At 41.9% G+C, this 27,700-nt stretch overlaps 1 protein-coding gene across 2 annotated transcripts; it reads left to right on the top strand.

The window, feature by feature from the left end:
- The first annotated feature begins 1,879 nt into the window (after positions 1–1,879).
- Positions 1,880–26,644, top strand: LOC118562259. Of its 2 annotated transcripts, none has more exons than XM_036134527.1 (11): positions 1,880–2,256; positions 2,331–2,437; positions 8,004–8,078; positions 9,216–9,324; positions 16,606–17,110; positions 17,184–17,242; positions 18,801–18,876; positions 18,960–19,041; positions 19,120–19,236; positions 19,312–19,385; positions 26,194–26,644. In XM_036134527.1, the coding sequence occupies exons 1-11, from the start codon at positions 2,024–2,026 to the stop codon at positions 26,479–26,481; spliced, it is 1,725 nt and encodes a 574-aa protein (XP_035990420.1). In that variant the 5' UTR covers positions 1,880–2,023; the 3' UTR covers positions 26,482–26,644. The 2 variants fall into 2 exon arrangements, with proteins under 2 accessions (XP_035990420.1, XP_035990421.1); XM_036134528.1 differs by having other exon boundaries at positions 9,219–9,324.
- Positions 26,645–27,700: the final 1,056 nt, after the last annotated feature.

Here is a 27,700-nt window from a genome sequence, read left to right on the forward strand (position 1 = left end):
GAGAGACAGCAACACACAGGGAGCTGCAGGGTTTCCAACAAGTTCTACTTGGGTTCAAAAATCTGATCTATTCTCCGTTCGGCTAAAGTCCAGAGCTAAATCTGAGAAGATCAACTGATTAAAGAAGGCTATCTACAAGAAGTATTCTCACAATCTGAAGTTGTAGAAGTTTTGCAACCAGAGTGGACAAATATTGCACTGCAAAAACGGCACTAAAAGTAAGTAAAATTTTCTTGATATTAGTTTATTTGTCCTGAATTTAAGCAGGCAAATAAGATTATCTGACAATAGAATAAGATTTTTGCACTTAAAATAGGATTAACTCATCTCCACCATTTTATTTTAAGTGCAGTAAATCTAATTATCTTATTTTAGGGGTCGAAACACTCATTCCATTGGATAAATAATACACTAATTTTAAGATTTTTATATATTTTTTTTACCTTAAGTTCCCTTTTTGTAGTGTGTCAAGTTGTTAAATGTCTTATCTCCATCTCGCTGTATGATTATAATGAACTCCCATTGTTGTTTCCAAATTTTATTTTAAAACAATCTTTCCAGCGCCTCTTCCAGATCTGGCAGAGCCAGCCAGAGTGTGAGAATGAGCAGAACGTTCATGTTTAAGCCTGCACATGTTTAAAGGACATTAATCAGTGGTGACAGGTGGCCGTTGGCTACAGGGGGCTGCAGAGGGCAACATGTTGTTCTACAGCATGGTTTAAATCACAAGACCAGGAGCTGTTCAGAAAATTATTGATTCACAGACAAGACATGGCAACTCCAGAATAATGTGGTTTCACACTGGTTCACATGTCCACCAGAAACTGTAAGACATTTACCCACTCTGTTGTGGCCAATTCAGAATGTTGGGTCAACAACAGGCAGAGATCTAAAATCTCTCCCAGGATGAGTCCAGCACAATGTGAAGTACCGCAGCGAAGCATGAAACTGGTTCATTTCTGAGTTCTCAAATCGTTCCACGGGTCTTATTTATGTTAAAATTCCCTCCCAGCACGGATTTGCTGTGAGCTGAACAAGGCTTCCCTCTAGTGGGCATGTACCATTCCTGCTTGAATCCTCATACAACAATAATTTAACAGATTCTAACTTGATTTCAGAAGAACCTCAGCTGTACAAAATGCAACTAAGGATTTTTAAAATGTTCTTATTTTGAAAATTATTTTGAAAATAAAAAAGACAAAATCCTTGTGTGAAGGTGCATATCAGTATTCAATAGCCTGTAGAACCACCTTTAGATGCAAGTAAATTGCTTATTCATCATGTTTTTTTTTTTGTGGCCAGAGATCTTAAGTTCCCATCTGTTTAAAGGAGATTGTCCCAGACGTTCGGGTCAAAGACCTTTTCCATTTACACCTACTTGGTTCAACTGGACTCGGTTCTACTCAACACCGTACGGGTCATTTTCCATTACAGCTTGATCAGCTGTCCTCTCATGCAAACCTTTTTGCATGTCAGTGTGTAGACACACAACCTCTAAACACGTAACCTACAACTGAAAAAAAAAAAAAAAAAAAAAAATGAGAAAAAGGAACAGCTTAAACAGCACCAATATACTTCTCTGACGATCCGTAAGGTCGTATGTATGCAGTACTATTTTTAAACGAATATATGCACACGCCGTTCTGTGCATATAGCCCATTTGAAAAAACGTTTAATGTAATAGATATATTACAAATAAATTTAAGAAGCAAATAGATACAAATTCTAAGATTTCTTTTTTAAACTAAACTGTTTAATATAATTTCATCATGTATTATAAAAGATGAATTCATCACGAACCACACTCCATAGCAGTCGTTGGCGGTAATGCACAACTCAAGTTTTTTTTTTTTTTTTTTTGCCAAAAACTCAAGAAGAAGAAGTTTTCCCATTTGGTCCCTCTCAGGTGAAGCTGAAGGGTATCTTCCTTGCGTGTTGGAGCAGTTTTCCTTAAACTTTGCACCAGGTTAAAATATTCAAGCTTTGCCGTTTAAGAGGTAATTTATGGTCGTTTTCTGTACAAATGTTACCGTCTTCCAATGGCCCAATATGTTGGACTGCGAGGCCTGATAGCCTGTGGCTTTGGACGAACCCCTCGTTCAGCTGTCCGACTTGGGTCAATCTTCCCGCCACGGCGGAGCCCTATTATTCCAGGTCGATGAACGGGTTCGTGGACTGTTCCGCCATGTTGGTCCCACCTCCACCGTTGACCCCTGATTCTGCTCGGACCGCGAGCCGAAAACTCATCCTGCGCAGGTAAACCATATTGTTCTTCCCACTTGCCGTGCTCCCAACGAGAAGATGTGAAGCTTGTTTTGCCTTCTGCACAGGTCTCTGTTAGATTTGGTGCTCGCCCATTACTTTATGGCTTTAACGGACCGAGAACTGCTGCACTGGTACCTCTCCCTGCCTCTGGAGGACCGGAACATCATTCTGGGTATGTGTCGACAAGCCCCGCCGGTTTGTACAAGATTCACTAGGCAAGCCAAGTTAAACAGTGGCGGCTGGTGCTAAAAAAACTGAGGGGGGCGCACACAAACAAACAAATGAAAAACAAACAAAGCAAATCTTAAAAAATAGCACTATTTGAACATGAATTTTGCCCTCCTTTCCTTCTGCCCAGCAAATTTCTCAATTATATTCTTGTTAAAGTCAGTCATCTCTGTGACTAGTCTTTTCTCCATTGACAACATGGCCAATGCATTCAGCCTGTCCTGAGTCATTGAGTTTCTCAGAAAAGTCTTGATTCTTCTCAGAGTTGAAAAGCACCTTTCAGCTTTCAGCTGTGGTCATGGGTGTGGTGATGAGAATCTTCAAGAGCGTGACAGTTTCTGAAAAGACTTCTTCTAGATTGTTTTCCTGATTTTAATAACATTTGCTGCCATTTTTTAAGGCTGTGTTATGAAATGTGTTACAGCATTTTTGTGGGACAAGATTATACAAAATTCAGTAACCAAATGTTTTATTCCCCATTACCCATAAACTTCAGTACAACTTAAATAATAAAATATCTTGCTTGACAAACATTACATCAACATACCTACACAGCATAGACACAACTAAAGGTATTTCTAACTACAAAGCACATCTTCCTAATATATTAAATAACATTACTATAAACCAGTGTAACAGTGATTTTCCACAACAACTCACCTCTGCAGCAATCCTTTCATGGTCTTCTACACTGAGTATCCAACGCTTCTTCACTGGCTGATTACTACCTACACTGCTACATGTCCAACCATGGAGTGGAAAGATCACTTGCCTGCTGCTGAATTTGTAAATTAAGACGATCCGGTCCAAGCTCCTTTATCCTGTTTTTTTTCTTCAAGTGAACGCTTTGTAAAAGCATTTTTTTTGTAAAGACAAAACAGAATTTTCTCTCATTTTGAAACTACTCAACTTTGCAAGCATAACCGTGAATCAACCTAACGAACTGCAGCTGAGCTGAGTCGAATCGGGGATTGTCCAATCACACAATGTTTTTAAAAAAATTAGCCAGTACTGACACTCTACCAGTAATGACGCAACAGAATAGGTGTGTCCGGGACGCAGAGCAGTGCGCCCCTATGCAAAAGCCTAGAAAACCAATTAAAAGTCAGCCTCAGATCACGTGCTTGCCCAAGTAGGCGGCGCCTACATTCACTCCCATTAGACCGGCGCCCCGCACATAGGAAAGGAGGAAGTGTGCACAATGTGAGCAATTAAATAGAATTATGTATTTACTATTTTAATAAATTCTAACATGTCTATTGGACACACAGTATGAATAAATACATTTCTAAGTACTTTGCAGTTCAGAAATCATTTATTATCTAAACGATTTAAAGGGGGCGGCGCCCGAGCGCCCCCTACTGGCCAGCCGCCACTGAAGTTAAATTTATTTGTATAGCACAATTCAGTACAGCGACAATGCAAAGTGCTTTACATGATTAAAATATAGGAAAATAAAGCAGAATAAAAGCAAGTATAAAACGTAGAAACAAAATAGAACATTAAAAACAGTTGGACTAAAAAAGTAGAACTAGTAGTAATGTTTCAGTAGAACTGTTTAACTAGAGCAGTCGAAGGCGGTCCTAAACAAATGTGTTTTTAATCTTGATTTAAAGGAACTCAGGCTTTCCACACTTTTAGTTTTCTGGAAGTTTGTTCCAGCATAGGAACTAAATGCTGCTTCTCCATGTCTGGTTCTGGTTCTGGTTCTGATTCTGCAGAGCAGGCTGGAGCCAGAAGACCTGAGTGGTCTGGAGGGTTAATACACTGATAACAAGTCTGTGATGTATTTAGGTGCTAAGCCATTCAGGGATTTATAGACTAACAGAAGTACTTTAAAGTCTATTCTCTGAGATACAGGGAGCCAGTGTAAAGTCTAGGTCAATATGAACTGGTCGGTGCCGCTAAAATATGCTGAGCAGGTTTCTGAATCAAACCCAGGGACATTTCCAGCTCGTAGATTAAAAAAAATGAAATATCAAGATTAAATAAATAAACAGTCGCAGTAAAAATTAAACTGTAAATGGAGGAATGTGGCTCTTAACATTAGAATGTTGATATGCACGATTGGATTGAAACGAATTTGGACTCAAATACAAATAATAATAATAATCTGATTGTACCGTTTTTGGGCACACCATCCATTAATCCTACCATGATGTGCGTTCATGCACCTGGCTTTATGCAGTCACGTGACCGCAACGCACCCTGGCGCCAATAGGTTAGTAAGTGAACCTGTGAACTGCAATAAGTTCAGCTGATTTAAAATCACACACTGGTAACGGCGTGATTTTCACACGAGCGAAATGGACACCCATAATAAAAATGAGGAGAAGGCTTATAGAGAGAAACTCAACCAGGATGCCAGAGACAGGTATTTGGCAAGGCTAGCATCACTTAGCAACGTAAAGCCTTATGAGTTAGCAGCTAATGAATGGACAACCGACCCCGCGCTATTCCTACCACCAACTGATACCGACGTTATTTGCTGTCAGCGCCTATACATTTGAAGAATTTTCAAACTATAAATCCTTGGAAGTTGATGGACTTTTTACCAATGGATGGGTGCAAGATTTATATTAATTTCAACCAGAAAGGTGTTTAACACTGTTGTCACTGTTGTGTAAAATATTTAAGTGATTACTAATAGTTATTGAGTCATTTAGTGACTAGAGCTGATATAATTATCTAGTTTTCAATCGAAATTTTTACTGGGACTCTGAGAGTGAAGTGCACACATCGGGCTCCGTGACAAAAGCATTTACCCTTTAGACAGATTATGAAAAGGGGTACCAGTAATGATAAAACATTTAATGAAACCAATGTAATTTGACTCAAAGGAAAAAGAATCTGAGAAGTGTGCACTAAAACACAGCAGAAACTCTGTGCACTGACACTACGCACCAGTAATGCAGGTGTTGGGGTGATCGTTGCAAAATTGAACCGGCAGCACGGCTATAAATATTTGTTAGCTGTTAACAGTCTCTCTCCCAACTGCATGGATAAGTTCTGCTTGATTGAAGGCAGCAAACAAAGCTAATCCAGATAAAAAATAAAAAAAACACACAAGAGGAACCAAATAACCTAGAACTACACAGGGGAACTACAGGGCCAAGGAAATACAGGGTAACTACCGGGCCAAGAAGACACAAGGGAACCAAAGAGCCTAGGAGAACATTGGGGAACCAAAGAGCCTAGGAGAACATTGGGGAACCAAAGAGCTTAGGAGAACATTGGGGAACCAGGAGAGTGTAAGGAAACGCTAGGGGACCGAGGAGAGCATAAGGAATCGCTAGGGGACCGAGGGGAGCGTAAGGAAACGCTCGGGGACTGAGGAGGGCGTAAGGAAACGCTAGGGGACGAGGAGAGCGTAAGGAAACGCCAGAGGGACAGGCATATGGAAACGCCAGAGGGACAAGACAGGCGTACGACAACGCCAGAGGGAGGAGCAGACGTACAAATACGCTGGAGCACCACTAGCGTGCGGAACGGCAGGGGAGGGAACAGGCGTACGGAAACGCCAGGGCTCAACAAGCGTATGGAAACGCTGGAGCACAACTAGCGTGCAGAAACGCCGGGGGAACAACAGCACACTAAGGAACACTGGAGAACTCGACAGCGCATGGGAAATAAGGACACTTGGAAACACAGTACACTAGGGAACACTGGAGAAACAGGAAAACTATGATAACTCAGGAGCACTAGAACAATACAGAAACTAGGGGTAGAGAAAACGCAAACTAAGGAGCGTAAGGAAACGCTAGGGGAACAAAACAGGCGTACAACAACGCCAGAGGGAAGAACAGGCGTACGACAACGCTAGGGCTCAACAGACGTACAAATACGCTGGGGCACTACTAGCGTGCGGAACGCCAGAGGGAAAGAACGCCGGGGCGTGAGGGAAACGCCGGGGCGTGAGGGAAACTATACGCCAGGAACCAGAACAATCAAAAACACCAGGGAACGGAGGGTCAGGGGACAGAGGGCGTCCTAACACGCCGGGAAACAGAGAAATCTAAAACACCAGGAAACAGAGGGCATCTTAACATGCCGGGCAACCAAGAAGTCTAAACACCAGGAGACAGAGGGCGTTCTAACACGCCAGGAGACAGAGGAATCAGATGGCCAAAACAAGAACTAAGGAGAGCTCGAAACAGCTCAAAACCAGGGGTCAGAAAACTAAACGAGTGCTGGGACCTAATGAGCGCTTGGAGAACGCAAGAACCCATAGAGCGCAGGAACCATAGATCAAAACAAAGATAAAGAACCCAACCAAGAACTAGAAAACAAAGGCAAAAACTAGAAAACTAAAGGCATGAACTAAAAAATAAAGCAAAACTAGAAAACTAGGGCAGGAACTAGTACACTAACGTAGTAACTAGAGAATTAAAGCTAAAATTAGAAAGCAAAAGCTGGAAAACTAAGGTAAAAAAACTAAAGAATTGGGGAAACAGAGGAACTAGGAGAATTCAGGAGAACTAGAACAGGGAAACCAGGGGAAACCAGAACCAAACTGAAACTACAGAGGGCCAAAACCATATAAAACCAAGGAACACAAGAACCAGACAGAATAATGAACAACAGGACCAAAGTCAAAATAAAGGAGCGTAACACAGCTCATACCTAGGGAGCTCAGGAACCTTACAAGCGCCGGGACCTAAATGAACTCCAGGACCTTAATGAGCACCAGGAAAGCGCAGGGACCAGAGGACAAAACAGAATAATAAAAGAACCAAGCCAGGAACTAGAAAACCAAGGTAGAAACTAGAAAATAAAAACAAAAACTAGAAAACTAAAGCAAGAACTGGAAAACTAAAGCAAGAACTGGAAAACTAAAGCAAGAACTGGAAAACTAAAGCTAGAACTAGAAAACAAATGTTAGAACTAGAAAACAAAGGCAAGAACTACAGAACAAAGACAGGAACTAACAAGACTGAGACAGGAACTACAAGATTAAGAAAACTCAAGTACTAGAAGATTGAAGCAAAATTAGAAAACTAGAGCAGGACCAGAAAACCAGGGCAGGTGATTGAAAACAAAAACAAAGCCTAGAAAACTAAAGCAAGAACTAGAAATCAAAAGCAGGAACTTGAAAACAAAAACTAGAAAACTAAAGCAGGACAACAGTTAAAGAACTACAAGAAATCTAAGAACCCCTAAATAATCTTAAAACTAAGGGATGCCAAGCAAATCCTTCCGGCGAAGGCAACCACGGAGACCTTAGGCTGAGGCGGAGCAGATCCTGCCAGCTCCTGCATCATGCTCTGTGTGTGCTCGGGTTCATTAGAGAGTTTGCACAGGCATGTAACAGTGTTGTCATGACATTGGATTTGGTTAATGAAAAATAAACATCCCTTTCTGAGCTAGAGACATATTATGAGTCCTGAAGTAAATATTATGTTTTGTTTGCTCTGTGTGTCCTAACAATATGAGGCTGGTACTCTTTCTGGTTTCGCTCTAATACTGCTGCTTTTAGGAGTTTAAACTGATAATGACTTCTTTTTTCCTAGGTGAAGGAGGGCTCCACCACTTCCTAGAGAGTCATCCTAACTTGAAGCTGGATAAGGGTTATGTTTATGTGAAGCGTAAGTTGGTGGTTCTGTGAGACTTGGAGAAGTGCCCTATCATTTAACCCTATTCATTCTTTCCAGTTAGATGTGAGAGGACAGTGGATGGGTTGGCGTAATGTTGTGCAGATCACTAACTGAAAGATCTAGGAGGAAGGCTGTTGGAGCTTTACGGTTTTGAAATCAAAGTGGAATAGAACAATTTTCTAGTTTCTACATTTCTCACAGAGGGATGTGTTTTCTGACTTGTGAGGCTGTCTCCAGCATTTTGAACTACAGGTTGATATGACTTTCACAGTAGTCGTACTGAGAAAAAAAGAATGAGGATTATACGTGTTTCAAATATTTTATTCTGTTCATCTTATTTGTTTTTATTCAGTAACCTAATTGATATTATGAAATATAACAAAACAGAAACCTAAGTTTAATAATGTGTAAGAAAACCTCAATATTTTAGTTTATTCTGTCAGTATTTAATACAGGTGACGCAATAAATTGTTAAAATGTAATGATATGCCTCTTATTTTAATTAGGCGTAATATTAAAAATTTGCCCTTCATGTTATGGAAGGCCCTATTGATACAACTGAAAACTCAATTTCAAAGAAAATGTCTGCTTATGAATTAAGATCAATCAACTTCAGATTAAGTCATTAATTGATAACTTTCATCCGCACAAAATAACCAGTTTTCATTCTTGCTGCCAGAATGTCTGTGTTGTGTGTATGAAGAGCAACTTTGAAGAGGTGAACTTCAACCTATTCATCTATTCTATATGTGTAAAATTACGGTAATTTAAAATGCAATAAAATTGCAAAACCTTTTCCCAAGGTCTGCAACAAAAAGTATAAATTTCCATAGGGTTTGATTAGCATCTTTTTTTGGTTTAGGGCTGTAGTTAACCTGTCAGAAGATTTATCACTGTTCAACAAACCCACTGCTCCCTGAGGGATGGGTTAAATGCAGAGGACAAATTTCAATCAAATGTATGTTGCAATGAAAATAAAGATTATTATTATTATTATTATTTATTATTATTATTATTATTATTATTATTATTGTTGTTAACTGACCAATCGTGTGTGTGTGTGTGTGTGTGTGTGTGTGTGTGTGTGTGTGTGTGTGTGTGTGTGCTCCTGCCCCCAAACCACTGAAGAAGACTGCACACAGAACTTGCACAGGGTGAGTGGATGCCAGTTTTTGCATCCACCAAACCAGGACTCGGTAACACTCAGCCGAAGGACTGCTTCCACAACTCAGGAGCAGTGAGTACACCACACAGCAGGATTTGCTTGCTTTTTATATCTCTCTTTATTAGCTTTATTATTTATTGTTTTAGAGAAACAATACAGTATAATTATTTAACCTCAGGAGCATAGCTCATAAATCAATCAGTGGACATTCAGGTCCACACACACACACACACACACACACACAAATACAACAGCTGCACCCACTACCTATCAATACAAAGCAATATGCAAATAATAAAACTTGCTTACTTATGATCTCAGAGAATAGACTTTAGTTTCTTTCGCTGGGTTGAATGAAACTGTCTACTAGCCCCCTTGATGTCCTCATTGCATAATTCTATCTGGCTTTATTTGACTTCATTGGCACTATTGGTGTGAAACTGATGAACTCTTCTTTTCCTTCTGGGTCTGTGCCTAGGCGTTTTAAAAACAGCAGTTGTCTGCCCACTGCTCAAAAAGCCAAACTTGGATCCTTCTCTCCCTGAAAGATACTGGCCAATCTCCAAGCTACCATTTCTATCAAAGATCCTTGAAAAGGCCCTAACAGAACAACTACCGTATGTTTCGCACTGTTAGTCGCTCCGGTTTATAAGTCACATCAGTCGAAAAACACAAGTCGCACCAGAGTATATGCATTTATTTAGACATTTATTTCACATAATCCAAGACTAACAATTTACGTTTAATCTGAGTGCCAATTTATTAAATTACACAGCTGCATCCACAACCGGCTGAATAACTTGGAACATGGATGAGTGGGGTAAATGAATTCAGTACATCTAAATCTTTTGTTAATTTGTTACCTTTTTTTTTAACAGTGTTTATGTCAAGCCTGATACCTTCACTCACATGGTAAGTGAGTGAAGGTATCTCACTTACAGGGTTCGTACGGGTGCTGGAAATCCTTGAAAATGCTTGCATTTTGACGTTGTGTTTTCAAGGTTTGAAAAGTGCTTATATTTTGGATGAAATGCTTGAAAATGCTTGAAATTGTAACTATTTCTTTCGCAACAAATACCTATCTAACTGAATCGTGTGTTTATTAAATGGAGAAATAAAATGTTGGAGAACCCGAAAATGAAACCTGCTCGCTTATGTGTGACTGCGATCTGCCAGTATATTTCCATGTTTGACTCCGCCCCCATGAAACCACTACTGCACCATGCCGGGAGGTTGTCGTTTCAATGAACGTTGGCTGGAAGATGAGAAATACAAATTATGGATTAAACGGGGACAAACCCCACGAGTTGCCTCTTGTAAAGTCTGCAAAAAAGACGTGCAGCTTTTCACAATGGGCGAGTCTGCGCTCTCGAGTCACATGAAGGGTAAGTAATAGACTTTTTAAGTAAGCCAACTGAAGTAGCCTATTACACGTTAGCGCCTATTTGTTCACGCTAGTAACTGCTAGCTAGGAATTCACAGGCTAAGTTGCTGAGTGACTGAGAGTACGGTGTGATAATGTAATGTTAGTATTGCATGCAGTGTTTCCCGCAGTAATTTTCTTAGGCGAGGCGGTTAATTGGGGGTGGGGGGAGACGCGACGACAAGATTTGCGCGGAGCGGGGGAGAGACGACGGCAAGGTAGTTGGGGGGGGGGGGGGGGGGGGGGGGCGCGAAAGCAACAACAAAAAACCGCGTGTTAACGTCAAATAAACATGCATGAATATCGAGGGTTTATTATTATTATTATTATTATTATTATTTTTTTTTTTTTTGAATGTTGGCGAGGCGGTAGCGTGAGTTTGACGAGGCAGCCGCCTCGCCAAGATAGCGCTGCAGGAAACCCTGATGTTCATACTTTCACTGTGTTAGTCATTGTTTGTACTGCCGTTTTTTCGACTTTTCTTTGCGTTCGCCTGTCTGCTAAGCTCAAAACAACCGCGCCTGGCTTGACGGAGGAACCAGAACAGCTGAGCATCTTTATGACAGTGCACTTTTACTTTCGCCCTCTGGGGGGAGCCTCGCTGGAAAATCAACCCCGGTTGCATAGTATACCTTTAAGGGAAGCATAAACTTTGAGTAAAATCTGAGGGTGCAGCAACTGTTTTCCTGGATTTTGTCTGATTCGACAGCTGCATGTAATTTGGTTCATCCTCCCACTCAGTGTTACTCTCCATAGCTGTCTTACTGTATGTTATGTTATGAACCATGAAGAGATTAAACATTTTGAAGGTCACAATTTAGGATTTATGTAGCAAAATAGTTAACTGACAACTATCATTTGTTTAGCATCTTACTGACAATTGTATTGAGAATAAACATAATTAATACAAAAAATCAATAAGAATTCCCTTCTGTTTTTGTTGTTACTCAGGAAAAAAGCATCAGGACCTGATGCGAAGTCATCTGAATTCAGGTCCAGTAGTAGCAGATTTTTTTGGACAGAAAAGCACAGCTACAATCAGCAGTGACGGTGCAGTGAAAGTAGCCGGTGGAGTAGCGCCTCTACCATCCACATCCACTCCTCCAGTCCAGTCTTCTAATCCACGTCAGGCAACCAGCAAGACCACAAACACCATAACATCATTTGTCAGCTCTAATCCAACACTTCAAGCAGAAATATGCTGGGCAACAAAAGTTGTAACCAGCCATTATTCCTACAAATCATGCGAGAATGCAGCAGACATTTTCAGAACCATGTTTCCTGATAGTGAAATTGCAAAGAAGTTTACTTGTGGGGAGAGAAAAGCAGCATACCTCACCACATTTGGGATTGCACCTCATTTCTCTTCCCTAATGAAGGCCAAAGCCAAGAAAGAGTCTGAATATGTACTTCTGTTTGATGAAAGTTTAAATAGGGAAATTAAGAAAAGCCAGCTGGACATGCACATACGATTTTGGAATGATAACCAAGTAAACTCAAGGTACCTAACATCATTTTTCATGGGTCATCACACTGCAGAACAAATGCATGAGAAGGTTGAAAAGGTGTGTTCAGATATAGGCTTCCAGAACCTGATTCAGCTGTCGATGGATGGCCCAAATGTAAATTTGAAGCTCTTCTCACTGGCCCAGCAGACCATTGACAAACAAACAGGCAAGAAAATGCTTAATGTTGGAAGTTGTGGATTGCATATACTACACAACTCTTTCAGATCAGGGTGTGCATCCACAGACTGGGAGCTGGGAAATGCTCTGTCAAGCCTTAAATGGCTATTCAAGGATGTTCCAGCTCGTAGGGAGGACTACACAGAAGTCACTGGTTGCACATCCTTCCCTCTTGACTTTTGTAGTCATCGGTGGCTGGAAAATGTGGAGGTGGCTGAGCGTGCCCTTCAGATATGGCCCTCTCTGAAAATGTACATCAGTGCTGCTAAAATGAAAACTGTAACAGAACCACTTTCAAAGTCTTTCAAGACAGCTGAGATGATTGTGCAAGATGCCCTCTTCCCAGCAAAGCTGAACTTCTTTCTAATGGTAGCTAGGGAAATCACACCATTTTTAAAGTTATACCAGACGGACAAACCCATGCTGCCGTTTATGTGTGGTGATCTCACAAATATGCTGAGGAGTCTAATGGAGAAGTTTGTCAAGCCCAGTGTCATGAAGGATGCAAATACCCCTGTAAAGCTTCTTCACGTTGACTATGCTAACTCAGTCAACCACGTAGATGTCACCAAACTGAGAGTCGGATTTGTCACAGAGAGAGCCCTAGAGGAGCACATGAAACAAAACTCCTCTGAGAAGCTGAGGCTGGAGTTCAGACAGAATTGCAAGCTGTTTTTACTGAAGATGGTATCCAAATTGTTTGAAAAGGCACCACTTAAATATCCACTTGTTAGAAGCCTGTCTGTCCTTGATCCAAGGGTGCTCCTAAAAAGCAAAGAGACAAGTGTCCGAAAACTCAACACTGTTTTGCGACTCCTCGTGGAATCTGGCCGCATTGAAGAACAAAGCTGTGATGACATTCTGAGGCAGTTTGGCGACTTTTATGACCACAATCTGATGTGTGCGTCAGATTCCTTCAGGAATTTCAACCCACAGATGGGAAGGTTGGATGAATTCTACCATGAACATTTACTTAACAAGGCAGAGTTTCACCATCTCTGGCCGGTAGTAAAACTCGTCCTGGTCCTCTCCCACGGTCAAGCCTCTGTTGAGAGAGGGTTTTCAGTAAACAAAGAGGTGATGGTGGAGAACCTGAAAGAGCATTCTCTGATTGCTCAGCGGATCATTCATGACCATGTGAGCCATATTGGAGGGCTGCTCAACATAGTCTACACAAAGGAGCTACTCCTCTCTGCAGCTGCTGCCAGGCAGAAATATCATAATTATCTGGATGACCAAAAACGTCAAAAACAAGATGAGCAGACAGCTCAGAAGAGGAAGGGAGTAATGGAGGAGATAGCTGAGATAAAGGCCAAAAAGAAGAGGATGGAGGAGGACATAAAGGTCCTGCTGAAATCTGCAGATATTAATGCAGAGAAAGCTGAATCGGTTGGAAAACTCAGCTTCATCTCAAAATCAAATGGTCTTCGCAGAGCTGCAAAAGAAAAACAAAAAAGTCTGGAGGCTGTAGAAAAACAGCTAAACGACAAGCTGAAGGAGCTCAAAGATACTCCTTTATAGGTCCTTAACATACTATGTTCTGTGTTTAGTGCCGTTGTTTTGTTTGTTTTATTCAACAGAGAGTGATAACGGCCTCTTAAGTTGATTTGATTAGTTTTGCAGTATGCTATTTTGTGTTTGTATTTTGTTGTTGTTTGTTGGATTTTTTCCAACAGGAGTGGATAAAGGCCACTGAAGTGAACTTTAAGTTGATTTGTTTACATTTACCCATCTTGTTGAGTTGATTGTTAAATTCAATTAAATAAAATATGCACTTTGAGGTTATAGACCATATACATAAAATGCAACTTTTGGCCTAATCTTTATAAAGCACATGTAGTACTTTTTGCCACATATACATTTGCACTATTTTGTGTTGTTAATTCTGTGTATTTTAAAACTCAAGTTGTTTATATTTGCACAATATTTTCAAAAAAGGTCAATGAGCTGAATCTAATTGACTGTCTAGCTCAAAGACGAATGTTTGCATTTTTATATTTTCAATAAATTAATTGAAAGTGAAGTGAACCTGTTGAGGGATTTTGTTTGAGGTAACTGTTTTTATATTGTCTCAGGCAGGTTAGATATTAAGCAACGTCTACGTAGACTCTGATACGTTTTGAAAAATTTAAACTTGTGTTTTGCTTAAATATCTGATCCTTCTGCTAACACAATTTTGGTTGTTTATAGCATCTCTTTTAATGCGATGAAAACACTAATAATTTTGACTATGTAATGGTATGTAATTTACGGTGGTGTAAGGTGCTGGAAAAAGTTTTAAAATGGATCTTGAAAGTGCTTGAAAAGTGCTTGATTTTGACTTTGGAAAAGGTGTATGAACCCTGCACTTACCATGTCAGGGGGGATGTGCTGACCCTAGTGGAGGAGTTTAAGTATCTTTGGGTCTTGTTCATGAATGGGAGGAAGATGGAGCGGGAGATCGACAGGCGGATAGGTGCGGCGTATGCTGTGAAGCAGGCGCTGTACTGATCCGTTGTGGTGAAGAGAGAGCTGAGCCAAAAGGCGAAGCTCTTGATTTACCGGTCGATCTACGTTCCTACCCTCATCTATGGTCACGAGCTGTGGGCCATGACCGAAAGAACGAGATCCCGGATACAAGCGGCCAAAAAGAGTTTTCTCCGTAGTGCGTCTGGGCTCTCCCTTAGAGATAGGGTGAGGAGCTCAGTCATCCGGGGAGGACTCAGAGTAGAGCCGCTGCTCCACCATGTCGAGAGGAGCCATTTGAGGTGGCTCGGGCATCTGATTAGGATGCCGGGACAAACGGGTCAGTTGTCCCGGGCCCAGGACAGACGGGGGCCCAAAACTGACATTCTGACTGACCATTAAAATGGTCAGCAGAGTGCTGCGCTGTGTCACGGCACTCTGCTGCTCCCCCTCCCCTCTCGTACATGGCTCAGCGGAGCCAGCCAATCAGCACGCAGGCTCAGCCTGGCCCGCCCACTCAGCTCTCACACAAACTCAACACACAAACAATCGCGCTGCTGAGAGAGGCCGCAGCAGCGAAAAAACATGAAGAGGGAAAGAAGCGCTGTTTGGCTATATTTTAATACCGTAAATGAAATTAAGCTGTATGTTTTGTAAAAAGCTGGTTAAATTCAATGGAAACACAACAAATTTATATAAGCCAAAAACCATGAGCAAGAAAACGTTGAGCCACAGAAACGGAGAGAGGAGACGAAACTTCTGTCATTGCCCCGACAGACCAGACCCACAGACTGACGTCACTGACTGAGGCGTTTCAGTCCTCCAGAGAACATCCAGGTAGTTAAGAGTGGTCATCTTCAGCAGCAGTTCATGTTAACTTACTAAGTAGATATTATCTATCATGTTACTGGAGCCCACACAGAAAATGTAATTAAGACCTTGAAAGAACCCAGTTCATATATCCTATAAAAAAGTGTTATTTAAGATAAGATAACATTAGCTAATCCTTTTATTTATCCCACGATGGGGAAATTTATAGAATTAAAGCAATAGGCAGGTGCACACAACACAGACAAAATTACATAAGGTTGAAAGATATAAGAGGTGGATTAGGAAAAAAACACAACATTATTATTATTATTTAATTGTAATAATAAAATAAAAACACAAAACCCAAAAGGTCAACAGTTTCATGATACATCAAGCTTAGGGACTAGTTAATATAGAGCAGGTCAAAAAAGGCCATATTTTGGCTGCAGTGCTTGCTGTTCTCTTATGAAGAAAAGATCAACTAGTGCACTAAATTCAACAGATGGGTTGAAAATATCCAGTAATAAATACAGAGATTTCCAGGGCATGAAGTATAAAGTTAAGTTGACTTTTTTGTGTGTGGTGTAGAGGGGGGGCCCAAAAAGACCGCGTTGTCCTGGGCCTTAGCAAAGCTGTCAGCTGGTCTGACTGCAATGATGACTGTGATTCCTCATGTAACTCTTCTCGACACACTATAGCAGGATGCAGTGGTGACGCCACATGTTAATAAAGATATGTGTCCATTTCTATCTCATCCATTGCTCTTGCCATTGCATGCTCATTGCCATTGGTACATGACCTTTTAAATTCTTTTGTTTTTCTCTTGATAGGGTTAATTTTTAAAAACTTTTTGTTTGATAAACTGTGACATGGTACATTCTGTTTGTTTATAGTTTAATAAAGTTTGACGGAGTTGAGCAAGGTCATCTAAACCTAGTTAAATTTTAGTGTGCAAGATTCATCCAGCCACCACATCTTTTCGTGTTACAGGTCATATTGGTCGGCGGAAAGCAGCACGTTCGTAAAGCAGCAAGGAACTGACAGCATGAAGAGCCCACAGAGTTCGGATGAGAACGGCATCTACCCGACGCACTTCCTGCAGGATCCTTATTCTGGCCCTGCAGGAGAAAACATTTTGCTTGACGACAAGAATACTGCAGGCAAAAATATGGGGACAAGACTAAGCTTTGAAGATGAAAAGGATAAATTCCAGAGCCTCATGGCGAATGAGACGAGCGTGCTCAATGCTGAGGCTCCTACTAACCCAGTCTCTGACAGCAGCATCTCTCTAGCAGCTTGCTGTAAACCCCTTAAGGTGAAGACAACTGCAGAGAAATGTACCTTGACAACTCCTTGTGCACCCACCTTTGATGCTACAACTAACACCAAGGTGGTGAGGTGCTCATCCAGTCATACTCAAACTGAAGGTGTCAACACAACTGAGCAGCACACCGTGACTGAGGTTCATATGACTGATCTGGACCGTCTCACTAAGGTAAGGTTGGAACCTCAGGAGATGTCAGTTAATACACTTTTAGATCATGCTTATGCCTTATCTCACCTTCCAGGAGTTTATCAAACTTAAGATGCTTCAAATATCCAAGGAGCCAAAGGCAAAGATCCAAAGGTAATGTGTAAAGCTGAAGGAATATCTGGTGGCAGGAGAACTTTCTATAATTAAAAAAAGCTATGCAGGTCCTGTAAATGTCAGGGGACTCATTGATAAAGCTTGAGTATGGCACTTTCCACACAAAAGTGGGGATCTATGAAGAAAAAGCTTGGTGGGAAAATGTGCTGTCCTCAAGGCAGCTCTGACCCAGGCGTACGCTCATTTTAGAGACAGGAAATTGGTGAATGAGGATTCCTCAGACGTTCAATTTCACTCCATATCAGACTTTAATCATAGAGCCTCTCGATCTTAAGCATTCAAAACCACTGTTATTCATTCTTGCGCCGATAACATTTAAGTATACATATGCAACATTTGAAATAAATAAAAAAACGCCCATAAGCCATCTTAAATACAAGTCTGTAGAACATTTTCTCTGGGTTTTCTACCATCACCTTCCTCTCCCCGATGATCACCAGGGTGACGTGTAACAAAGATTAACAGATCATTGTGACAAGGTGTCACTTTCATTGCTGTAAACGGCGATCAGCTGACCCATTTTAACATGCATTAACATTCATGAGGTGCTTTGCGTTGACCCTTTCAGCTGGGATCTTTGAAATCGCATGCTGGTTTGCGTGCAAATGGTTTTGCACATCTGAATATTTTTTGCCGTATGCCTTTTTCTTGCCGCACGTCCACTTTTCGTATAGATCCCATGCAAAGTTTTATAAATGAGACCCCTGGACTGTAAACATTGTTACTGTTAAGCCTTGTTTTTAGGGCAGAAGTTGGATTCACACATTACAAGTGGATCAGCTGAAAACATTCAAAGAAAAGCCTCCATTGTTTTAGGTTTATGTGAACTGAGTCAGGATTTAAAGCTAATTCAATCATTTGTGCTGCTTTTATTGGAGCAGGGGAATTTTTTTAATGTACTTTTTAACTGCTTGTAAATAGATTCAGGTGTAGTGACCATGGTTGCTTGCGAGATCCAACTTTGCCCCTGCTTTGAAATTCCCCCAAAATACACAAAATACCCCACTGAGAATACACAAACTAAGCATGGAGAATTTTAAAAAGACTGCTCTGATGAAAGCTTGGCTTAGTTTGAGATGTGCATGCGTTGTGATGTGTGAGATGTGATGTCTAAGCTATTAATATGCCCCCCATTATAAAATAATGCTTTTTGCCCGCTTTGTCTGTCCGTGATTAGGAGTCTTATATTGAAATTGGAAAGGCTGTGTAAATCCATTTGCTGATGTGTGAGGACACTTCAGTGATACTTAGCTGGTCCAATCAAATTTTAATTAGAAAGCTAAAATTCTTTTTTTGGGGGGGCAAAAAGTGTAGCCCTGTGTAAGGCAGATTCTTGTTAGCTCAAGGCTTGCCAAACTGAACTGTTGACTGGTGTGGTATTGATGGTTTATGGTGAGGTTTATCAACTAAAGTCCTTTAAGAAAAATAAAAAAAAACTATTGGGGATGTTTTCCAAAACCATCAAAAGCGACCCTCTTCATATGGGCAGCAATGTTGTCTCAGTACTCGCTGTAACATTGACTTCTCTAATCCTAAGTACCGGTCAGGGGACCCAGAAACATGAAGGAGCTGAGGATAGTGGACATCCTGATGAAGGCAAAAAGAGACACCAGGTCTGAACACAGCTTCAAACACCACAAAACATCTTTGCAGCAGCTAACCTTAACCCTGTTTCTACCGTTTCTTTTCCCTTCAGGAAACAAAACCTGTCGAAGAGAGAAATGAAGCGTGGAGAGATGCTGCTCTTGTGCCCAAAGAGGAGATTGCTAAGCAAATCTGTGAGCATAATAAACTGCTGAAGAAACCATTAAAAACGACTATATGTTTTTCTTCTTCATTTTCTTTCAAATCTGCAGCCTGTGATGAGGTGGACCTTAGTGAGGTGTGGTATGATGCTGAGGATGAACTGCAGCTCCCTGGACAAGCAGCAGCTGTAGAGATCAGTCCAAATTCAGACATTGCTGATGGCCAAAGTTGGTGAACCTTCAGCCAAAGTTGGTGAACAATCCTCTGCATTTCCTCTCTTTAAATCCTGTCTCTGCTAATAGATGCAGAACCTGTCAATGATGAGAGCAGCTACTCAGTACTCTATGCATCCAACCTGCCTAGTAATGTGACCCAGGTGAGTGCTTCTTAATGTTCAGAAATGACATCAAATGTGTATTATGCTTTGTGGGAAAGTGGAAGATTTAGGTTTAAAGGTAATTTTGAAATCCTCACTGATTTAGGTGCAGTTCTAATGCCCAGCAGATGACAGCACACTACCGTAAAGAAGCTTTTTAACTTCATTTACCCGATCTACCCGAGTTTGGGTCAAGCAGACAGGTGCACATTATGAGCTATTTTTAGATATGGGTCTAACACGGTGACTTTTTTTCCCCCACCCACATGCGTTTCAAGATGGGGCTTTAAGGTTTCTAAAACAAGTCGCAAAATAATTTTTTCACAAATACTTTTTGTTTTACAGTAGTGTAAGCAAACAAAATGAGATTTAAAGATCGACACATCATGTCGGGTTCTCCCGGAAATATGCAACAGCACACAGCCGTTCTTTGTTACCACCCCCTCATGGCTGTTATTGTTGTAAACTAAAGGCTCTTACCTTTCCAACAAGGGGTCGGGGAGCTATACTCTGACCATTTCCGCTGACACAATTTCCGTGCGTAAAATCTGTAGACACGGCTGCATTGAACTCAAATCACTTTACGCGCAGCCGCAAGCGCAGATTGCTGCGTTTATTCATGAATGTTTTTGGTGTTGTTTTTCTCTCATAATCATTAAATATAATAATGGCGGAGAAGAAGAAAACTAATGTTTGGAAAGCTTTGGAGGAAATTTGGCAGACCGGTGAGGGAGAAGTCAAAGAATCTTTAGACAGCAGCTTAGATTTTGAAGAGGAAGGAGGTGAGGAAATGCTTCTGAGAGACCTGGTTCACAAGGAAGTTGTGCTGTAACTTTTTAGTTTCAGCATCTTTACATTACATGTCTGCTATTTCAGGAGTGCACATGAATCCAGTAGGAAAAAATGCTGATCGTGTAATCAGAAAACTTTGCAAAGAATTCCCTGAGCCTTTATCTTCTTCAGTGCGAGATGTCTATTCTGCAGAGATCTGCAGTTGTAATATACATTTTGACAACAGACGTGGTCCTATAAAGTCTGATTTTGTTTGTTTACACAACTGTAAAACAAAAAGTATTTGTGAAAAAAATTGTTTTGCGACTTCTTTTAGAAACTTTAAAGCCCCGTCCTGGAAGGGGTGAAAAACGTTGAAAAATATTGTCACAGTGTTTGGCCCTTATCTGAAAATAGCTCAGCATGCGCAACTGTTTGCTTGAACCGAACACGGGCTGATCGGGTAAATGAAGTTAAGGGAAGTATCCCTGACCCTGCACAAATTTGTACCATGAGACGGAGAACTAAATGCGCCTCAAGCTCATACACAATTCTGTGTAGGAAACGGGGCTTCATCGGGGCACTTTTCTTAATTTTCTTTGATATAAATAGCTACGTCTCGTGTAAATTATATTTTGTGGATGGGCAACACTACAGGCATGCATTGAAGAAGCCATTGCAGTCAGATTTTATTACTTTCTTCCTCCCAAGGGACTGCAGTAAAGCCACTAACTAGCATTAGTCAACACCCTTTTTTAATATGACTGTTTCAATGTAATGATTACATTAAGCTATGCTGGACACTTCGACCCTGCTTTCATCATATGGCAGTGTTTCCCATACATGGACTCTACTTGGGCCGCCCACCCAAGTAAATTGAGACCTATCTATGAAGAGATATCTGCCCACCCCTTCAAAAAAAATTTTTTAAATTGAAATGAACTGTAGCGACCAGCATCAGCAGCCTACTTGATGCACCTACAACCAGATTGTCAAGCTGGTGTTTCAGAGCTAAGTAAACTTTTCCCATGACTGACTATTCGATAAAGTAGTTAGTTGCTGGAGCCCAGAAATTCAACGATGCGGAAAACATGGACAGACTCAGAGAATTTACAGTAAACAGTGAAACCCCCAATCTACCAAAAGAACAGAACTCTGCGGGGTCTCAGTGCACACTTGCCGTCAAATTGAAATATGAGCGCTAGCAAAGAGCTGATCACTTTTGTGAACAAACAAGTTTGTATGTATAGGGCGAAGTAGAGGGGCCCTCACTACCACTTATTATTGGCAACCGGTGTTCGTGCTCGGGGCTAATGAGGGAAGTAGAGCAGTTAGGAATGGAGCAGGCAAGATCAAAACAAACGCAGAGCTGCAGGTACATTCACACCGAACACGAAAGGCGCCAAACAGTCGCCACTTTTGCGTGCTGTCGCTCGCCTGCCGTCATACAACTCAGGCCAACCGCAGGCCTCCACTATTAGTTGTTGAATGAAAACAGCTTCATCTCCACCACAGTCCTTCACCCCACATCTCAGTCACATCCAGTTCCGATTGTTTGCTGTGAAGCCACAGTCCAACAACTGTCGCTTTGCATCCATCGCAGGTTTCGTGTTGCTCTGGCTTTTCTTTAATTTCCAAAATCTAGAATTGCCTCTGTGGCCTTGCTTAGCATGGCTTTGCCTCGCATCGTTCCTGTGTGGCACCTGTTCATAGGAATGTCATGTAAATCTGTTGCGCGGCCTGCCAAATTTGCGGTTGGTGCGAACGCACCATTACAGTCATGTACTTTAGAGTAAATAAAATTGGAATACATGTACAGAAATACATGTGGTTTTTTTATATTAAGGTTGTGGTTGTGCACATATTCTTATTTTTAATGGCAGATTAGCTTCCTACTCAACCTGTGAGGTGTCTTCTTCAGAGAACAAGCCAGGGGGAAGAAAATGTTTTTGTGGAGGCTGGTTATTGTAAATGGCGCTTGTAAATGGCGCTCTGTGGTCCTGACCTAAAGGTTAAAGTCTAAACAGTTTGTTTGCATGATATCTGGGGTCTGCAGATATGTTACTTGCCTTTTCCAGACCCTAGACTTGTACAAGTCCAGGATGGAGGGAAGGTCAGCCCTGATGTGAGCCAAACGATAGTGATTGACTCACGACAGATTAAATGATGGCAGTTAAGATGACCAGCTACTCATATGGAAAGATGTAATTCTTGAGTTGACATCGGCCCACCAGAGACTGTGTGTGTGTGTATGTATGTACTGTATGTATGTACCGTCAGAGCAGTACAGCATTGGAACAACATGGCGGAGGGTACCCCAGCAGATCAAAATGTTCTCCTACTAACAGCAATATTAAAGTTATGAGTTACCAGAAATGTTCCTCCGAAAAGTGATGCCCTTTTGCTGGGTTTTATCCTTTACAAATATGTACATACGTACAGACAGTGCTTCTTTTAGTCTCAACCTCTTAACATTCACCCAAAAGGGTGGCTTTAGTAATGGCTTAGGTCACATTTAGTGTGCTATTTATAGTGCTTTAACTGTATTTTCTGTTTCTTTACATTTAAAGTAGGCGATTATTAGTGGGGGCTATTAATCTTCACACACTTAAACTAAGGCTAAAAATTCCAAACTTGATCTTAAACATTGTGGTAGGCTTATAAATGAACAAAGTTGAATATTAACCGCCTCCTAACAACAGCCATCAGGTTGTAAAGACTGTTAAACCCTGGGACAAAACAATATTACCATGCTGGACTAAGTGGAGTTGCTTTTAAAGGGGGTAGGAGCAGGGGAGAGCGCTGTGCAGGTCTGATGGTGCATGTTTGTATATGTGGGAGGGGGCGTTGACTGCGGTCTCTGTCAGACAGCAGCTCCCATTTCAGCAGTCGTTGCTCAACTTCAGGCCCAGTTCTCATTCATAAAACTGCAGATGGAATTGCGGACAAATCTGGGTATGTTTTTAAACGGGGACAGATCAACTGTCCCTGTTATTCAGAGACTTGTGGTCCATCTAGAAAAGCGGGTCCACAAGTTATCCATAACGCTCTCACTCATTGTTTCAATACGGGAGCTGTAACTTCCATATATCCATTATCTATACCTGCTTATCCGTGCAGGTTTGCAGGGATCTCCAGCGATCGAAGCACAGTTATTTTGTGGTAAACTATTTTAGGGCTTCCTTGATTTATAATATTTTGGTTTAAGCCACTGTAATGAGCAGTTGGTACAGGTAATTCCAGCTGTTCAGAGGTGAATCTGGCTGCAAGTCTGACCCTACAGCTCCTTCCCTGATTCAGAAAGGGTTCAGGGAGGAGCTTACGGCTGGCAGTCAGCTTTTCCAGGTTTTATTATTGATATGTAACCGTTCTCATCTCATTTGCATTTATTTGTTCTTGCATGACTGACATTTTTTTATATCTTGAACTTCAAGCCTGTCAGAAAGTTGCAGGTTCTCCACACTTTGTTTTCCATCGTTTTTTAAAAAGAAGTCTTAACACTTTTCGTTGTGTCATATGATAGAGATGCAGTAGACAGCTGCTTTAAAACCAAGCACTCACCCATTTTGGTTCCATCAATGCATCGGGGTCTACTGATATACACTTTTTGAGTTGTTGTGCAATTAGTGTTATTTGATAAACATTAGATTTCTTAAAATAATGTGTCGGTATTGTCCAGTGAACACCATCCCAATTGGTTTTGATATCAGGACAGTAGTTGAAAGAGTGATTTGAGCACTGGCATTCATCTAACTGCAAACTCTGCACACATATAGATTAAATGATTGGCAATGAATTTATTAACAGAAATAAATGCCCATCCAGTGATCGCATTTGTATAATGTTTACGTGAAATAGTGATATTTCAATCAGCAACTCTTCTTTTCTAGTGAAACCTAACTAAAACTAAGCAAAATGAAGATTAAACTAAGGACCTATGTACACAAAAAAGTACAAATAAAATGTTTTAAAACCAGTAGGATTCAATGAATTTAAGAATCTAGTGATGATCTTTAAATTAAAAAACAAACAATAATTTTAAAGAATTTGGAATAGGGTCAAATTAGCTTAATTAACTGCAGAACTACTGCAGAGGTGTAGTCTGACTTTCGGGTCAGGTTTCTCCTGCAAGCAGCCGAACAAAAGAGCCCAAACAGCTGGTTTCTGAGATGGCGGGCTGGCTGCTTTGATGTCTAATTTCACAGAAAACAGACTGTACTTAGCTTTGATTCCAGTCTGAGGAGCGTCTGTCCGATGTAAACTCCTCGCAGAGGTTCAATGGACAAAAGAGGTCGATTTCAATCAGAAGTAAGGCTTTATAGAGACTAAGGAGACATCCTGCTGTGAGGGCCCTTGATGGTCAGGGTCCTTAGAAAGTTCTTGCTGAAGCCCTACAGAGTGTAGAAAAGTGCAAATGCTTTGATGCCATGTGGGGAATCTCGTTATTCCTTCATTTTCTGTTGTGTTCTAGACTACAACGAGAGAGTGCTTGTTTATGTAAGGTTTTTCCATTAGAAAAAATGCTTAACAGTGGTTGTGAGGACCCAGAGCACTGAGGCAGATGCCAGGGGAACCAGAACCCCAGATGCCTGAAAGGAACACCCAGAGCAAAGGTGCCCAAGAGAGGCAAACACAGGGAAAGCTGCCTCCCCCATCCCAGGGAAGAGCAGAGATGAGGCCCAGCAAACGTTGAAGCCCCCTGGAGCTGCGGGTAGGAGCCCTTGGGCTCTGCCGGCAGCCAGCTATGCCACAGCAGATCCAGCCATGACTCAAGAGACCTAAGGCCCATAGGCGCCCTGCCCCTCAGCAGGGGCCCAGGCCCCTTGAAGCAGCCACCAAGGAGCGAGTTGACGCCCACCCTAGCACCCAGCACCGGACACAGAGGACCACCGGTGGGCCAAGGTGACGGCCAATAGAGGATAGCAGGACCGGGGGTGGGCTATACACTTAGTGGAGACCTGAGATGTCCCAGGAGAGTGGGCAGTCCAACACAAAACCACATACACATTCACACTTTCCCACCTTAGTGCTCCCACATGCAAACTCTCCTACAAAAAAGAAGGACGCAGTACACACACTTGCACGCACATCCTATACTTCCAGGTCACTTGGGAGGTGAAACCTAACATCAAGATGGGGGTCACCACAACCCAACCTACCTGGTCCATACTCCAGTCCTAACCCCCACCCCGATCCCAGCCCAGACGAAACCATGGGCCCATCCACCCGGAGATGGGACCAACATGAACCAAACCACAGCCCACCCCATAAACAGAGCAACAGCGCCAACCCCAGCCAAGACCACTAGGTGGCCGCCTCCTCCTCCAGGCCCCGGGCTCCGCATTACAATCTGAGAAGAGGGGTTTGAAAAAGACCCCAATCCTGCCTCTACCTGCCCAAATGTTGTGTTGTTGCATGTTGTTTTTAAGTGCGTGTAAAACTAAGAGGGCCAAAAAGCAGGAAGCCATCAGGGGTAAGGCCTGCACAATCAGCCCCCCCCCCCCCCCAATTAATGCCCTATATATGTGTGTTGTGAAAATGTTATAAATGAAAGTGTCTGAGATGTACAATTGGGGTCAAGGGCGTCATCAGACGGAGGCTGGGAAATCCTCCCCAGTGACTCCTACGTAAATGTGTGGCAGCGTGGTGGAGCAGGCAGAGGGAGGTGTCTGAGGATGGAGAGGAATGACTGGGGAGCAACATGCCTTACCAGGAATCCAGCTCCCTCACTGACTCCAATAGACACGCCAGTTCTCCAAAAACCCACCTAAAGTTGGAGGCTCCGCTAGCCACACCACCATAGTCCACAGGGCAAGAGACAGTTCTATTTTCAAAGGTCCTATAGGGGGAGCAACACTCAAAGAATACTCAGCGTGGCTTTAAGGCACAGCTGTCAAGATCCAGTCCTAAAGGGCCGGTGTCCTGCAATATTTTATCCCTTTGGATTTATAGTTCTTGGGGGGAATCAGTGAATAACTGTATCGCAGTTGAAAGATCATTGTGCCTCAAGTTCCTTTTCATTGTGTTGTCTGTCCAGCTAATAGATCAACCACTCTCCAGCATCCAAAGAAGGAACGTTGTGTACATCTTGCCCTCTCCAAAGGGAACCTGCGTCCCTCAGCACTTTGGCACCATGGACAGCCTGGGCGCCCTGATGGCCGAGCTGATGCAACTCCACCCAGACATTGGTTGGCAGAGAATTATGGACGCTCTGATGGAGGCTAAGGGAACCCACCAAGGTGTCCTTGGCAGCCTGCCCCTCAGCACCATCAGAGATATGATCTCTGACCTGCTGACCAAATCAGCTACTGTTACCCAGACATGATGAAAGAAGGTGCACCTCACTTTTTGTTGTTTTTGTTGGAAAGTGCCGTATCTGCAGAAGCCATTTCTTTTAAGATTCACACAGTGAATCTTCAGTTAAAATAGGTTCAAAGATATTGTTAGGCTCTTATGTTGTTCCTCCTAAATAAAGGCACATCCATGAATATTTTCTCCTGTGTTGTCCTTCACCTATCTGCAAGTAGCAGGCTTGTCTGAAACTGAACCAAGAACAATTGTCATTTAAAAACAAAATGTTTGCTAGATGTAATAGTTGGTATTATAATCTCACTATATTTCTCTGTAAATACATTGTTACAGTAAATAACGATATTCTCTCAAGAATATTAGCAGCAGCTTGCTTCTTCAAATATGTTACATATGCACTTTATATAAAGAGACATCAGTTTCTCAAATCTCAATGAAGTGTGTAGAAACCAGAAAGGGTGGGAGAAAAAGGGTAGGGGTAAAGCAGCATTAATCAGGTTACCTCTGCTGTCCCAAAAATGTAAATTGTTAGTATAGCACATCTCAACAAGATGATGAAAAGTACTTTACATGATGAAAACATAAAAAGTAAATTGTGGTGAAAATGAAAGGAAAGAAATGTTGACTACAGACTAAAAATGTTTCAATTAATACACTGCTCAAAAAAATAAACAGAATGCTTAACACAATGTAAGTCCAAGTCAATCACACTTCAGTTAAATCAAAAGAGGCAACACTGATTGACAATCAGTTTCACCTGCTGCTGTGCAAATGAATAGACAGGTGGAAACTAGAGGCAGATGTTTTGGTCACTTATGAATGCTGGTCGTACTTTCACTCTAGTGGTAGCAGAAGACGGAATCTACAACCCACACAACTGGCTCAGGTAGTGCAGCTCATCCAGGATGGTTCATCAATGCGAGCTGTGGCAAGACATCCACAGGCGGGGGTTATGCATACAGCCCGACACCGTGGCAGGATGTTTGGCATTTACCAGAGAACACCAAGATTGGCAAATTCACCACTGGCACCCTGTGCTCTTCACAGATGAAAGCAAGTTCACACTGAGCAGATGTGACAGAGTCTGGAGACGCCGTGGAGAACGTTCTGCTGCCTGCATAATCCTCCAGCATGATATATGCTGGTGTGGTTGGCCCTGGGTTCCTCCTAATGCAAGACGATGCTAGACCTCATGTGGCTGGAGTGTGTCAGTAGTTCCTGCAAGACGAAGGCGT

The sequence above is a fragment of the Fundulus heteroclitus genome, unplaced genomic scaffold (genome assembly GCF_011125445.2).
Source record: "Fundulus heteroclitus isolate FHET01 unplaced genomic scaffold, MU-UCD_Fhet_4.1 scaffold_840, whole genome shotgun sequence".
In the NCBI taxonomy this organism is placed as follows: domain Eukaryota; kingdom Metazoa; phylum Chordata; class Actinopteri; order Cyprinodontiformes; family Fundulidae; genus Fundulus; species Fundulus heteroclitus.

Bases quoted from the DNA above. Each gene is read 5' to 3' on its own strand.
- LOC118562259 (XM_036134527.1), top strand. From the start codon at position 2,024: ATGTTACCGTCTTCCAATGGCCCAATATGTTGGACTGCGAGGCCTGAT. The intron at 2,257-2,330 runs GTAAACCATATT...CCTTCTGCACAG, and splicing joins CGAAAACTCATCCTGCGCAG to GTCTCTGTTAGATTTGGTGC. The intron at 8,079-9,215 runs GTAAGTTGGTGG...AAACCACTGAAG, and splicing joins GGGTTATGTTTATGTGAAGC to AAGACTGCACACAGAACTTG.